The sequence below is a fragment of the Marmota flaviventris genome, chromosome 6, assembly GCF_047511675.1.
Source record: "Marmota flaviventris isolate mMarFla1 chromosome 6, mMarFla1.hap1, whole genome shotgun sequence".
Classification (NCBI taxonomy): domain Eukaryota; kingdom Metazoa; phylum Chordata; class Mammalia; order Rodentia; family Sciuridae; genus Marmota; species Marmota flaviventris.
Genome location: NC_092503.1, coordinates 65,163,063 through 65,179,988, shown reverse-complemented (window position 1 = coordinate 65,179,988; position 16,926 = coordinate 65,163,063). Strand labels below are relative to the sequence as shown.

General features: G+C 35.5%; 1 protein-coding gene across 4 annotated transcripts in view; it reads left to right on the top strand.

Moving 5' to 3' along the window:
- Positions 1 to 16,926, top strand: part of Klhl32 (kelch like family member 32) — a 200,905-nt gene that overhangs the window by 160,962 nt on the left and 23,017 nt on the right. For 2 of the 4 annotated variants that reach the window (XM_027928168.2, XM_071613899.1), the window contains one exon: positions 12,837 to 13,563. In XM_027928168.2, coding sequence (XP_027783969.1) covers positions 12,837 to 13,563 — 727 coding nt within the window. Of the gene's footprint in view, positions 1 to 12,836; positions 13,564 to 16,926 lie in introns of those variants that run through there. The other 2 variants (XM_071613900.1, XM_027928169.3) reach the window with 2 other exon arrangements.

The window sequence follows — 16,926 nt, the reverse complement described above, 5'->3', positions numbered from 1 at the left end:
CTTTCCTCTTCTGATCTTATCAAGCCACTAATTCTCTCCCTCAGGACCATCTTCTGGCATGAAGACTGCAGCTTGGGCCCTCTAGGCCACTCTTCCATCCACAAAATCCCTTTCCTGTTCTCTCTGCCACTTGGATTCTTACATGTTTGATTCCTGTTTTGAGACTCATTGACATTTACTTGTTTTTAATGATCCTCTTATACTCCAAACCCTTTTATGTTACCGGCTGATTTTGTTGCTGCTCTTTCTTCCTTTTATTCTTTCTTCTTCTTTTTTAAGTGCTAAGAATTAAACCCAGAGCCATAGCACCTGGCTAGGCAACTACTCCATCACTGAGCTGTATCTCCAGCCCAATGTGACTAATGATATAGTGCCCTAAATGTTCTCTGGAATTTTTATTTGGGTAAAAGAAAACTATGGTAATTGTGGTGAAAAGTGTATATTCTTGGATAAAGATATTATTATTGTGTTCTATACTCAAGGTATTACAAGGAGGGAATATTCATTTTCCCAAGTTATGTATACTATGATGGAATGAGGATAGAGAATACAATGTGAAATATGCTGTTTAAACATCAGTAGCCAGACTGAAAATCACATAGTGATGGTGGCCATTGGCTGGTACCCCTTTGCATCCACCAACAGGCTAGCCCTGGCTTCCTCCCCAAACCTCCACACAGCTCGCATGGTGCCTGCTCCACGTCCCATCCCCTTAATAGTGGAGTCTGGCCATGACAATGTTCAGTCTGGTGCTTCAGTTACTGGGGCCCCCACTCCAATCTCAGTGCTTCCTACTTCTCAATTAATGTTTGAAGTGACCTCTGAGGATATTTTCTTTTTATTTGGAGGCTGCCAGCCATAAACCCTTAAATGAAGTTTAGATACTTCATGGGCACCTGAATTCATCATAATACCACTTATTAAAGGGATTTGACAATCTCTGCGTCAGTGACCTGGGGCAGCTGCTTGGGTCTGTGCGGTCCATTTGGTCATATAATTAAAGGTTTAATTTCAGGTGGGGAGCACATGTGCCAGTGAACCTGCTATTGGCTCATTATTCAGGAATCAATTCACAGAGAAATATTCAAAGTCTTGATGCTCTCAGGGTGCTCTAGGGCATGTTTACAAATTAAACAGGTTTTTTTAAACCATAAAATTTATACATGTGCCAGCAAAATTTAAAAGAACAATGAAATGACAATAGGGAAAGATGGGTCTTACATATGTCTAAATCTCTGTCTATAAGAAACTGAATCTTCCAAACTTGTAGGTTTTCTCCCCATCTCCACATTCCATGAATATGTTTTACAGGGACACATCAAGATACTTAAGATCAAGAGTGAGCCTTGAGTTTTATAATATTACTAGAGCTTGGAATTGAATGGCCAATAAGAATGCATATATGTGTACTGAGTAGAATTTTTTTTTTTTGCCAAGTTAATTTCTGGCACATAATGAACACTCAAGAGTTGGAGAAATGGATGAATGAAAAAAATTCATGGTTATATATTTTTTTCCACAGAAGAAAAATATATCCATTGACCCAAGATAATCAATCATTATTTTAGTTTTCTCAAGCTAGAGGGCTAGTTCATATATATTTTTCCTTACTACCAAGTTAATTGAGTTGAGATTTGAGAAGACTCATATGGACACAAATTCAAGTATTTCAATGGGACACCAAGCCAAGTAAAGAAAGTAAATATATGCTGAATATTATGCAAAAATTACTAGATTTAAGTCCCCTCCATCCTTCCTTATTCATGCCTCTTTGACTTGGAAGATTTGGAATTTAACAAAACCACGGAACTTGAATTATGGATTTGAAGCCCTGAATTTACTTATGTGAAAATAGGTTTATAATTAGGTCTAGTTCATAATTCGTCGTCACCTTACAACATGTGAAGTATTTAATACCATATAGCAAGTTTCTTATAATCCACAGCAATCTCAAAATTTATGTCCATGTTTCATGATTCTGTGTTATATAACATAGTCTGAATATCATGATTTTATCATGAATTCAAAAAGACAATTGAATTGAGGAATAGCTCCATCTCTTGGTGGCACATTGTTACCATATTGATTTTTTGTTTTGTCTAGATATTGTAATTTATCAAGTACTTTCACATGCTACCTCCCTCAGTTTTCTGTAGAACCTTATAATGCAGGAAATGTCAGCCTTTTTTTTTACAGATGATGAAACTGAGTCTCAATGTGTTGGTGTTTATGGTAAATGCACAAATATATTGTTACAGAAACAGGTCTTTTGACCTCAAGTCCTTCCTCCTTTTCATTATATCATATTCACCTAGATGGGTATGTGCCAATTAGTTGTAGAAAAAAAGCATTAGGATTTCTCTGGTCATTTCAGCTGACTTCACCTCGATAATGCATCCTTACTGCATGCAGTAGTTGGGAAATAATGTGAGATGGTGTGACCCACATACAGCACTGTAGTCCTGTTCATCAATGGCATACAGAAGTTTTTTTTTTTTTTTCCTATTAACCAAATTGGCTTTCTCTCATTTTCCAGTGTTTTTCCAACAATATAAGCTTAATGTCTTGCTTATCTGCAAAGTCTATTTATCATCCAGTAGGACATGTTGTGTAAGTATATAGACACTAGCATCTGTAGAAGTCTCATGTCATCAATGGGCAGCATGTAATGTTCTGAAACAATCTCAGCTATTGATGAGTAGGTGGATGAGTATTGTCTTTTGGCTCAGAGACAATTATGGGATGCATTTTTATAACAGTTCATGGGTTCTGGTTAAATTTTAGGTAACAAAGAGTTTCACTTGCCCTGCAACATCATTGGCATGCACAGTATTGTTAAGAGTGTCCTCCAGGACACTCTTACCATCTAAAAAGTTTTATGCAAACGAAACGTGGAATGATATATTTAGACACAATCAGAAGGTAAATTTTATGTGAACAGTTTACTAAATATTTGCATTTATGTATGAAATCTCATTCTGGGAATTCTAAATAAATAGTGCCCTGAAGCAGTCACCTTAGAAATTTGAAATGTATGTTCTTTGATTGAGATTATTTTATTTTGACAAGAAATGGTATCTGTTAGGTTGGATAATGTAATTTGATCAAAATTGTTCCAAGGGAGAAAAAGACTGCGGTATAACCCAATTCTCTGCATGTGGGTCTGTGGGAACATGCACAAATGCATGTATTTTGCCTAATACTGATTTATAGACAAAAACCCCTCACCTTGGTTTTTGAAGAGATTTATAAAATCTATTCATGTTATAAAAACCTGTGACTTGAATAGTATTTGTAGCAAATACTTCCACCTATAGGAATCTTAGAGGATTCTTCTTTAAAATGTTTTTGGTAGATTCACAATTGACATATATTTTAGCAATGAAAGAGACTCTCTGACCAACTCATCAATTTTACAGATAAGAAGTCAAATGACTGTCTCATTGTCAGCCATATCTTCACATTGCTCCTTTTAATTAGTTTTTTAAAGATCAGCTCTAATTGGTAGCCAATTCTCACAGGCAGAAAGGGTATTACAGAATATTAACCTTACCTCTTTTTATCAATGAAAGCATAAATCTTTTATTTGTTCTTTAATCATTACAGGCTTAAAGAAGAATCCAGTGGACCAACGTGGTTGCTTTTTTGTTTTGTTTGCTTTGTCTTTCATATTTTCTTATTCAGCTCTTCTCAACCACTTCCACCAAACTACTTCCAAGGGCAAAGGAAAAAATATATGTGCCCTTTCCATTTGCCAGATGTTTGTAATTCTCAGGTAGAAATAGGGGGTTAGTGAACTTGGTTTTGTTTTTTAATGTTTTTATTAGTGCACTGTAGTTATACATAATGTTGGGTTACTTTTGACATAATCATACATACATGGAATATATGGGGTGTTCCATTACAGTTCCCAGTATTACTTCTTTTCTTTTTTTTAAAGAGAGAGAGAGAGAATTTTTAATATTTATTTTTTAGTTTTCGGCGGACACAACATCTTTGTTTGTATGTGGTGCTGAGGATCGAACCCGGGCCGCATGCATGCCAGGCGAGTGCGCTACTGCTTGAGCCACATCCCCAGCCCATACTTCTTTTCTTTCCCCTCTTCCCACCCTCTGTTCCAATTCCTACACTGATATTCCTTTTATTTATTTACTGGTTTTTTAGTTGGCTATTTATAGATATAAATGAAGGAATTCACTGTATTAGATTCATACATATATATAGTATAATTGTGTCGGTTACATTCTACAGTTCCTCCCTTTTCTCATCCCTGCTCCCTCTCTGTCAATCTCCTTCCTCTATTCCACTGACCTCCCCTCTATCTTCAAGGGGTCTGTTCTGGCCCTGCCCCCTATACTGTTTCCTTACTTTGATATATTTCTGCATATGAGACAAAACATTTCACCCTTGACTGTGTGAGTCTGGTTTATTTCATTCAGCATGTTCTATAGTTCTACAGTTCTGTCCATGTACCAGAAAAATGCCATAATTTCATTCTTCTTCTTTATGGCTTATTAAAACTCTGTTGTGTATGTAGACTACATTTTTTTCTCCTCAGTTCTCTGTTGACAGGCTCCTGGCCTGTTCCATAACTTGGCTGTTGTGAATTGAGCTGCTGTAACATTGATGTGGCTATATCACTATAGTATGCTGATTTTTAGTTCTTTTGGATAAATATAGAGGAGTGGGATAGCTGGGTCAAATGGTGGTTCTATTCTTAACCTTTTGAGAAATCTCCACACTGCTTTCCAGAGTGGTTGTACTAATTGGCAGTGTGAACAACAATATATGACTGTACCTTTTTGCCCAACATCCTTACCAGCATTTATTATCATTTGTGTTCTTGAGGATTGCCATTCTCACTGAAGTGAGATGAAATTTCAATGTAGTTTTGATTTGCATTCCTTAATTGCCAGGAATGTTGAACATTTTTAAAAATATATTTGTTGGTCATTTGGTTTCTTCTTTTGAGTAGTATCTGTTTAGTTATTTTCCCCCATTTATTGATTAGGTTATTTGGTGTTAAGTTTTTTGATATCAATGTGTTCTAGAGTTTAATCCCTGTTGGAGGAGCAGCTGGTGAAGATCATCTCCCACTCTGTATGATCTCTATTTATGCTCTTACTTGTTTCCTTTGATGTACAGAAGCTTTTTAAATCTGATGCTGTCCCACTGATTGAGGCTTGGTTTCATTTCTTGGGTTTTAGGAGTCTTGATAAGGAAGTCAGTGCCTGCACCAATATGTTCGAGTGTTGGTACCGTGTTTTCTTCTAGCAGTTGCAAAGTTTCTGGTCTAATTTCCAGGTTTTGATTCACTTAGATCAGACTTTTGTGCAGTTGAGAGATAGGAATCTAATTTCATTTTTCTACACATGGATATCCAGTTTTCCTAGAATCATTTTTAAAAGGCTCTTTTCTGCAACATGTATTTTTGGCATCTGTGTTGAATATCAGATGACTGCAACTATGTGAGTTTGTCTCTGTGTCTTTTATTCTGTTCCATTGGTCTTCATTTCTGTTTTGATGCCAATTTCCTTGCTGTTTGTGTTATTATAGTTCAGTAGTATAATATGACAACAGTTATTGTGATGCCTCAAGCATCACTCTTCTGGCTCAGTATTACTTTGGCTATTCTGAGTCTCTGATTCTTCCCAATGCAATTTAGGACTGATTTTTCTAGTTCTTTGAAGAAGCTATTGGCATTTTGATAGGGACTGCATTGAATCTGTATATGGCTTTTGGCAGTATGGCCATTTACTTGGGAGGTCTTTCCATCTTCTAAGATCTTCTTCAATTTCTTTCTTTAGTGTTATGTAGTTTTCATGTTAGAGGTCTTTCACCTCTTTGGTTAGATTTATTCCCAAGTATTTTATTTTACTTTTTGAGGTTATTATGAATGGGATAATCTTCCTGATTTCTTTCTCAGTGGATTCATTATTTGAGTATAGGAAAGCAATTAATTTATGAATGTTGATCTTTTTCCTACTACTTTGTTTAATTTGTTTATCAGCTCTAGAAGTCTTCTGAAGGAGTTTTTTTTTTTTTTTTTTTGAGTCTTCTAGATATAGCATTATGTCATTAGCAAATGGATAATTTGTCTTCTTTTTCGATTTCTCCTTACCTCTTTTTCTATCTTTATTTTCTCTTCATTTTGCTATACAACTTACCTTTTTAAAAGTCCTCTTGTGTTATGAGACTGAACCAAAGAAAAACTTGGGTCACTTTTTATTTGCCCAACTAATTATCTGGAACTTAAATGTGACCAGTCTAAGGGAGTTTTTATTGTGATTTTTCTAGTCCTATGTCTTTACCCTCTTCTGGGTAAGAGACACATTCAGTATCAAGGGCTTTTGCTTTTGGAGCCCTGCAGTATTATAAAAATGATTATCAGAGCACAATTTTATACAAAAAGTGAAAATAAGAATGCTATCAATCTCCCAACTTCATAAAATTTTAAATGAACAATGAAAGAATATGTTTTATTATCACATCTGCTAAGCTGAATATTCTTTTTAAAATCTGTCAGTTTTTTTTTCCCCCTGACAGTATATGATCTGGAGCCTCATCAGATTTGATTTCACTGAAATACATTTCTTAGAGGAAAAAATAGCCTATGTGTCTTGCATGTCTATAGTCAGCTATAATGGTTAACGTGCAACCTCCCTTGAAAAATCTGTTTTACAAGCAAAATGTTGGCACAATTTTAATTGTAGCACTTGTGTAAGCACTGTTATAATTTTTAATATTCTTCTATGGGAACATTTTCATTGTGCTGGTAGAAGAAAACGCTCTGATCCTGAATCCTTCATTTCTGGTGCTTTGGGGTTTTATGGGAATGCTGTCTTTTTGAACTGAAATTTTTCATTTGGTATTAAAGGAAAGAATGTGAATGTAAGATTTTGAGCATTTATTTAGTAACATAAGCTTTCTTTTCTGCGGCAGTCATTATTCTGGTGTAATATATCACTGTTTGGACCTTACTTGCCTCACATTAAAGAGGTGAGCTTCTGTGCAATATAGCATGGCAAATCCCAACATCTGCTCATTTGTATTAGGGAAACTTTCCATATTTTTAAAGTAAAGAAATGGTACTTATATTAAGAGGGTATTGTGTTAAAGTTTCAGGTTTATTAGAATTCAAGGCATTTTAAAATAGTGTATAAAATAGTCTACTTAATAGCAATCACTGAACTTCCCTTTGAAGACCTGGATGAGAAGACAAGAGAGCATGCTTGATAGTTCATTTAGACAGGAAAAGTTACATCTATGCAGCATTGTTCATTCTATTAGAACATGCTGCTTTGATTCCCACTCCTTGTTACCCAGGTGCTATTTAACATGCCCAGCACTCTGGTGGAGGTTCAGTGTCAGTTGGTTGTTGATTTGCTCCTGTGCCCTTCCTTTGTCCCTTTCTGAAGCTGCAGAACTGTAAGATTTATGCTGCCTTTTGGGCAGTCAGGGGAAACAGGTGCCCTGGTTTTTCTGAATGGGATGTCAGGACTGGCAAGGATGTAGACACTTGTGCCTTCACAGCATGGGCTTCTGCAAAAAGGAAAGCTCAGTCTGCACCTTCAGCAAAGCTGTCTACAAACCACATTTTAGATTGGAGAATAATAATTGCCTCCCCTGGCCAACAGGGCAGAGTAAGGTTATGAAAAAACACCGGTCATTGCTTACTCAGTGTGGGCTGATGAGTTCCATAAGAACATCCTTTTGAGTATAAAAAGAATATTTGTGGACCAAGACAAAGAAATAGTTTTAGATGATGTCATAAAAGCTTTACTTTTTGTTATCGTTACTTTAAAAGATTTGATAACTCATCTGTTGAGAAGCTGTTTTTTAAGAGCACTTGTGTTATCTGTTTGCAAAGCATAAAGATACTTCTGGGGAAGAGCGTACTGATGTGTATTTTGGGATTAATATGACTTGATAATTAATACATTTTCTAGGAATCTGTCAGGGTATGGGTTCTTATTGTTTTAGGGTCATGTTTTATAGCACACATATGTAGAGACATATTTAAGCAGACTTGGACTTCAAAATATCTACTTCTGTAAAAGGATCTAGAATTTTAGATTTCAAAACATAGCCAGGTGTTAGTAGGGCACACATGTAATCCCAATGACTCGGGAAACTGAGGATTGCACGGTCAAGGCCAGCCTCAGAAACTAAATAAGACCCTGTCTCAACATAAAAATTAATAAAGGGGTGGGCACTAGGGAATATAGCTCAGTGGTAGTGTAACCCTGAGTTCAATCCCCAATGCTACCAAAAAATAAAAATAAAAAAAGCGAAACACTAATTTAAGATTCAAAGCATGTCCTTTCCCCTGAAATGCTTGTTCTTTAAATACAAACTCTTTAATTAGTACTATTAATATATGGTACCTATCTGGAAGCAACATGTACTTACTTTAAAGTGGATTCTATTTTTCTAATTTAGAGAATATGTAAGTCATATTTGAACTTGAGTGTGTCTGCCTGGATACTACCTTAAAATAATTATTGATGGTAAAATAATGACAAGGTTGACATAATAGAAAATAGATTATGGAATTTAATAACTGGGTTTCTGGTTGCAGCTTTTCTACTAATTAGTTGCATGACTTGGGTTCAGTTAACTTGTCTGGATTTGATTTCCAGCTATAAAATTGAGAAGCTTGAACCAAATGTATTGTAAAGTTTCTTCTTGCCTGAACAATTTATTACTTATTTGAAAGCTTAAAATACTGTAGTGTTTCTTGCATAGTCAAGAATCTCAAATAGAGTCAGCCAGCACCAAGCATGTTAGGGAGGAAAACAAGGGCTTATATATATGTAAGTGTAGAGCACTGTGTGCTGCATGTGGAGTTCTGAGAGCTTATAAAGGCCTTATAGGAAAACCATTAACGATAAGATAATAAAATGGGAAACTACAGTCTGTGGAAGATAAATAAAGATGTAAAGGAATTGATATTGTTTGTTTAAGAGAAATGGAAATAGCCTAAGAACAGTTGCAAAGAATTTTTCATTTTGAAGCAAATATTTATAGGCAACTATGGGCCAAAGACTGTGCTTATCAAGAATCTGAGAGAAGATAGATGAATGGGGGTCAGATTAAGCTATAGCCAAGACTCCTTTTTGGAAGGAATGATTCTCTATTGGGATTACATGAATTGAGTTAGACAAGGTGCATGGGAAATCCCCTGGTGTTTTTGGAGATGTTAATTTGCTGTTACACATCGTTTAGGAAAATCTCACCTAAGGACCCTATTTCCTGAGCAGTCTTTGTTGAGCCCTCCCAAACTGAATCTGTAATTTCTTTTCCACTCTTGCTGGATTTGTCACCAAAAATGCGGGAGGTAGGACTTTGACCTCATGCTTCTTTTTCTCCCCCATTAAATATTAGAGTTTAGGGTGGTGGAGGTATCACTATGCCAGAATAGATAAGATAAAACAGGATTTCAGCCTCCTCTGAACTATGGTTTTTCAGTGTAGTGTCATCATTTTAAAATCCATCAGTTCTAAGAATAACCTTTTTCAAGCTGAAGCACCAATATATGTTACAAAGCTAACTGTGGTCTTTGGGTTCTGTGATGCTTCAGTGATCAATCTGTCTTCCGCTTACTATAGTCTTCAAGCCCTTAAATGGGTTCCTGGATTCTTTCCACAATCTTGCCCTTAATTAAGCATAGAAGTGAATAGTGTTTCTGTGAGGTTCACAGCATGGAAGTGATTTTGAAATGGCTCATTGTTTTGAAATTTTCTCCCTATTTCTTTCATTATTAGGCTAAATAGAAACTATCTTTGCTTTCAGTTGTTTTTCTCCTTTATATTTTTTAAACGTAAAGTAAAAAGACAGCATAGTAACAATTTTACATTTATTTATGTATTATTGCAAAAGCAAAAGTTCAGTATGTTTAATAAGACTAACTTTATATAATTGATAACATAAGTCAACTGTTGATTTATAGACCATATAGAACCAGAGTCTCAAGATGTTATCTTATCCATACGGTCAAGCTAATTACATGTCCTATATCTTAATTAAGGTATTACTTTGAGTTCTTCTTCAATTTAAAACATTAACTCCAGTGGGGCAGCATTTTATCCTATGGATGGAACAGCTAATGTGGCTTTCTGAAGTAACTAAATTCAGACACCATGGTAGAAGAACACTGTTTTATGAATAAAAATCAATCTGAAACCATCCTAATCAAAGTGTGATCCATGGACCTGTGGCATATGCATCACCAAAGTGCTTGATAGAAATGTAAACTCCTAATTCCACACTCTTCCTACTGAATCAGAATCTGCATTTAACCAGAAATCCCTGGTAATTCATGTGCATTCAAGGTTTGAGTTGGTGGCAGAATAGTTCATTACATTCATCTTTGATCTAGAGGAAAAATAAACCCACCAAATATAGATGACTTGGGTGTTCTGATAATGTAAATAAATTATAATGGTGTGAAAATTATATGAGATCTGTAAAAGTTAAAAAATGTTGGAAAGAAATAAAAATTACTTAGAAAATGCAAACAAATATATATGCATAAAGTATTGTAATATATAATATATAGGGAAATTGGACATGGAAAGAATCATGATACATGTGACATGGGGTGGTAGAGAGAAAGCCAGAAATTAATCAGTAATAGCACACAGAGGTCACTGTTGAATTGCTAATTTGATTTGTTAGAGATTTCCTTAACAGCAGAGCATAGTTGAGGCTTGTGTATCTCTCATGCAGTTAGTGATACTGTTTGGTATAAAGATAAATTGAAGAGTGTTCAGAGATGGGATGGAAGATTAATTATGACATGGGAAGAACTGATTTATGAGGAGAGAGAAAAATAATTAAATGGGCAGCACTATGCTATAAAAAGAAGCTATGGCGACATGGATATTTATCTAATGTTTCTCCAGAGCTGTTTCCTGTGATATCTATATGAAAGATGCAAAACAATAAGGATGTAAGGATGCTGAGAAATTGTTTGTAAAGCAAAGCAATATCAACTGGAATTACTCAATTAAGTTAGGAGCAATATCAAAGATTAGTTTCAGAAAATTTTACCTGGTACACAAGAAATGACCTTGTGCAAGATGACTTTATTCCTGAGAACTTTTGGAAACTCTATGGGCAAAGAATGAAAAATCATTTAGTATGTTGTTGAATTATCTCTCTAGGGAGATAATTGGAACCCCATCCCTTGAAACTTCTAAAATTAGGGTGGATGAAAACTAGGATGCCATACATGGAATGCCCTCTCCACTTCTGGCAGAGACCTGGTGATTGATGAGTGGCATTTTATTTCGCAACATCTTTGATTATTGCTGATGTTACCATATATAGTCCATTTTTTCATCAGGTTGGTATCGAATTAAAATTAAAATACTACTTTCTATGAGAACATCTAGAGAGTGTCAGTTATCTGCCCTCCCTGGTGCCTGCCTCTTGGTACCCAGTGACATTCTTTATCATTTCTCTTCACTCTGTAATTATTAAGGATGCACTTCCCTACACAGCAGAAGCGAATTCATTTCCTCATTCACTTCATTCAGAAGCTAAAAAGACAAGTCCAAAAGGCACCTGGACATTTGGAGCCTTTTGTCAAATGGATGCAGAGACTCTGGAAGTCTGAAATTATCCAGTGCTTCAGAGAACCTAGTGATTCTTTTTACTGGGATGAAAATCTGACACAAGAGTACCATACTTCCTTCTCTCTTCTTCTGTTCGCTAAGTGTCATCTGAACAGGGAAGCCCAGAACCCTAATTCCATAGCTCAGAAAGGAAGTAAAACACAAAAATATTATTTAATGTTCCAATTCATGGCTTTTTTCCTGCTAACTCCTTCAGATCCAACACCATCATTGGTGTTGTCTAGGAAATCTAGTTTAGCATAGGTTCTGCTAAGAATAATTCATATCAAATATATTGACTGCAGATATTATATATACTGTTTTATGTTGGTGGGAACATTTGCCAAACTTAAATATCAAGTCACATTAATTAAATTATTTCAGGTGTTCATAAGTGAATTGTTTTCTTTGATGGTATTTTTTTAAATTAATGTTAATTTTGTTATTTATAATTTAATGTACCTGCTTCCATTTTAAGAAATTATCTTTTCCTATAACCAAAATTTCTTAATCCCTTCTTTCTTGTAAGAGATCTGGAAGGGTGAGTTAAAAAGTTAGTAAGGATTGTATTCTACTATTTTGGTCACATACAAAGATAAACTCTTCTATCCCCTGCTTGTGAAAATGACCCTAAAAAATTGCCAGCATCTTACATGTGCAAATAACAACTGCCTTCAAGGTGAAAACTAATTAACAGAAAATAAGTAAATAAAATTGTCAAGTTGCAACCTTACTTTTTTCCTTCTTGCTTCCTGACTGTTATGCCATCCAAAAGGGTAGGGAAAGTCTTTTTTCTTTCTAAATCATTCTACTAATGTCATACTGATTTTCTCTCACGTACATCCCATGGTTCCAGATGATCTCATGTTTTCTTATTTTTCTCATGTTGGTACAGCATCTTGCCTCATGGGGTTAACATGTTACTTGAACTGAGATGGCAATGATTACCACAGTTCTTCTGTGTCTCTGCTGATATGGGCAGGGGGGGCGCGGAAATTTCCTTGCCTGGGTATCAAAATATTCCAGCATTACAATACATACCACTATTAGGTATAATTGTAATGCACCAATAAAAAATATTCCAGTATTGTACTGTGTAGGAAAAATTGTATTAAGTGTCTGAAAGACTACATGGAGGCCTGTGTATATGTCATTGATGTTGCTTTTTCTTTCTTACCCTTGATTCTCTTCTTATCTCACTTCCCTCTGTTTCAGCTAGCTGTGAGGTGGTTGGAACACAACTGCCATTACCAGTACATGGATGAACTCCTGCAGTACATCCGCTTTGGCCTAATGGATGTGGATACTCTCCATACAGTTGCCCTGTCCCATCCCCTCGTCCAGGCAAGTGAGACGGCAACAGCTCTTGTCAACGAGGCCCTGGAATACCACCAGAGCATCTATGCACAGCCTGTCTGGCAGACCTGCAGGACCAAACCACGCTTCCAATCAGATACTCTATATATCATTGGTGGGAAAAAGCGTGAGGTGTGTAAAGTTAAGGAACTTCGGTACTTTAATCCTGTTGATCAGGAGAATGCTCTCATAGCCGCCATTGCCAACTGGAGTGAACTGGCTCCCATGCCTGTGGGAAGGAGTCACCACTGTGTGGCAGTCATGGGGGACTTTCTTTTTGTAGCAGGAGGGGAAGTGGAGCATGCCAGTGGCCGGACATGTGCTGTGAGGACTGCCTGTCGCTATGATCCTCGCAGTAATTCCTGGGCAGAGATAGCACCCATGAAAAACTGCCGGGAGCATTTTGTGTTGGGTGCCATGGATGAATACCTCTATGCAGTTGGGGGCAGAAATGAACTGCGTCAGGTTCTGCCTACAGTTGAGCGATATTGCCCCAAGAAGAACAAATGGACTTTTGTGCAGTCCTTTGATCGATCTCTATCATGTCATGCTGGATATGTGGCTGATGGTCTTCTTTGGATATCAGGTAGAACATGCCTCATATGTTGGATTTATCTAAAAACACTTTCACTATGGCATAAATGTAAAAGTCAAGCTTTGGTAGTATATCCTTGTGTGATTGAGTTAAGGATGCTATTTTAGCTAATTAACAATCATTTATTGAGCACCTACTCCATAGAGAACAATGTAATTAGAAGTAATTGACCTTTCTATGAATTTATGAGTGATTAGTGGTGTAAAAATTTAAGTTGAAAATTAATGGCCCATCACATCTGTTTTTCTATCAAACCTTCTATTGTTTAAATCATCAGCCCTCAATTCTTGGATTATGTTGCACAATTTGTGTTTTATCTAAGTCCTTTGCTTTTTCTTTCTCTTTTGGCTGCCTGACAAAAAGTCATTTCTTCACAGTCAAGTTAGAAAAGGTAAAAGCCTAGTAAATCCATTTTTCTGGGTATAGCAATGGATATATATTTAGGTATTAACTATGCTGTGTGTTGAAGGAAGGCATTTAAGTTAATGAAACAAAGCTTTTGTATTATCTGTGAATAGTGTTATTCTTTACCATCTGAATCTTTCATTCCTGTTTACCTTCCTATTTTTACTAATTATATGGGAGTACAGTTTGAGCTCTATTTTAATTTGCTTTTTATTTTTTCTTAGACAACTTTTGTTTATGGAAAAAGTAAAAGGAGTAATATATTGAACATGAGCCCATAATCCAGCTTCAATGGTTTATTTGATCATTGCTAATCTTGTTTCATCTACACCTACAAACACCTTCACACCCCTACTGGCTGCCTTTTGGCATGTACAAGGAGTCTGTGGGGCATATGGTATCAGTCTCACAGTGTCAACCTGTGTTTTCATTCCCACTGTGGAGAAAGACCTGAAGTGTTCGCTTTTGAAAGAATTGCCTACAGGGAAGGAAGTTGCATCTTCTTTCAGTTGAGGGATACACAATGTAACCCAAATGCAACTTGAATTTCTGTGTCATCAAGGGGAATAGAAAGATTGATGACGTAAATAGTAAGGGAAACTTTGATGTTTGTACTTAGAGAAAATGATCCCTTTATGAAGTGAAGTTTTCTCAGCTTTCTTCAGTGATCATCTCCAATTTTTTAACAGCTGTTTTGACAAAATTCTTACTCACATTAAATTAAATTTGTTTGTATTTTACTCATTTTGTCCTTTTGTTTTCAATAACCAAGGACACATTCACAGTCTCATCTTCTCTGGTGAAAATTCACTGATTTTGATGTGACCTAACCAATATTAGGGTTTAAGTGCTCAATAAATTAATAAATGAAGTTATGACTAGTAGTATGGAAGAGAGTAAGTTAACAGAACCTAATAATTACTCTTCCTATGTATCAAACCAGCAGTAGAAATGAGTACGTTAGTGTATAGAGATATATTTAAATAAAAACCTTGTTTATCTAGTAACTTCTTTCTTTTTCTTGAAATATATATTTCAACAGTTAAGAAAATAGATGCCAGGACTATATCCTGTTGGTTTTGCTAAAGAAACTTCAACTCACTGCAAATAAGTATTTTCTAATAGAAAGAACAGATTTGTACTTCCTTGTACAACAGAACAATGATGGATTTATGAAATCAATGCAGTTTATGTTTTCTCCCAATTTATATTCATTCCATTGACTCATTTGGTTTCATGTATTATTAATTTACTATATTCCTAAATTTTTCATTGCACCTTCTAAACTTTGTATAAATTTCTCATATTTAAATAAACATTCCTTATGTTTTGGACTATAAAGCTAGCTTTTTAGAAATGCTGGAGTTTCCTTTACATAGTTTTAAAGATAGGACTACTTAGTACCTTTTTCAGTGGGGCTTAAGAAAGCACAGGAGCTCATCTTAGACTAGCTAGATCAATCATCCTGGTATCGAGTTAACTTCCCTTTCAATATGAGCCTGTATGTTTCCTTTTCCATTTTATTAAATCTGTCAATTTATTACATATCTTTCTGCTCTCTCACTTTGTGTTTCTCCTACTGGTAAAGAAAACACATTTTTCTTTGTTCTTCTTTTGCACTAATGTATGCTGCCTGTGTTAACCGTACTTAATGAAAACAATCACAATTTTCTCAGGTTTGTTTCTCCCTACTGTGTACTTGAGATGAAAAACTCACTTTCCTGTGTACAGTACAATACCTTTAATTGGAAAGAAGAGGAAATCACCTGACATTTCTAATACCTTCAGTCATCTGCCTTTTTCCTCAGGCCCAGCTTATAATAAATCAATTGTGAATCTAACCATGAATAGGGAGGGGTGACTAGATTTGCTAATGGGCCCCTTAAAAAAAAAAAAAGACAGGTATACTTCACCATCCCTATCACTGATTTAGAAATGTTAACCTAATTTTTTGGAGCAGATGAAAATGTTTCAGGCTATTTCTTATCTTGGACCAAATAATCAAGTATTTCCAATTTAATTGATGGGGGATTGAGTCATTGGCATCCTTCTGGAATTTTGCAAGCTTTGCCTGAGGTGTAGTATGGATTATAGAATGTGGATTTTAGAGGCTTAGTTCTGTTCCATAGAACACAAAATGAATGTTTCTTTAGAGACTCAGTATTTTCAGCATGCTGCCTCCCTCCTTCCCTCCCCCACTTCTCTTTTTGTCCATCTTGGGTTCAAGACATCTTGAATACTGTCCATAATTTTTAATGTGTGACAAGCAGAGGGAATTCAGGAACTCAGGCTGTATGGCTATACCCATTAGCATTTAATTTAAGATGTTAGAGATAGTCAAATTTTACAAGCTCCTATAGCATTTGACATTGTGACCCAGTTCACAAATGCTCCATACCGTTTCAATTTGAATTCACAGTACTGAAATAAAATAAGCATTAAATATCCTGCAGCTGTGTTTTAAAATACATGCTCTCTGTTGTAAGGTATGGTCTGTGAACTACTAAAAATATCTTTTTTTTTCTTTTAGTGTGTGCGGGAAAATTAATCCTGAGCTCATCTTGCAGAACGACTTATCTTTTTATTTTTGTCTAATGGCAGCAAGATAATGAGAAGCTAGCTACAAAATTAGAGCTTTAAAACTATAAAAATAAGACAAATGTTATTGCATTTGCTCAAAAGCAATGTATTTAATGCTTTATTGATTCTCTTAGTGAATGATACATCCTTATAAAGTATAGTGCTGGGTCGTAGATAAATACAATTAATTCAGCAAACACAATTCTTGCCCTCTAGGAGCTGACAATCAAAGACTTTTTTAGATATTTCATTAATGAAAGAACATATGTTAAAGCTTCTTTAACTCCCTAGAAGCTATGTTTATTTTTGTCTTGATTAAATTTATATGAAGCTTTATTGCCCCATTTTAAAATAACTAATTTATTTAAA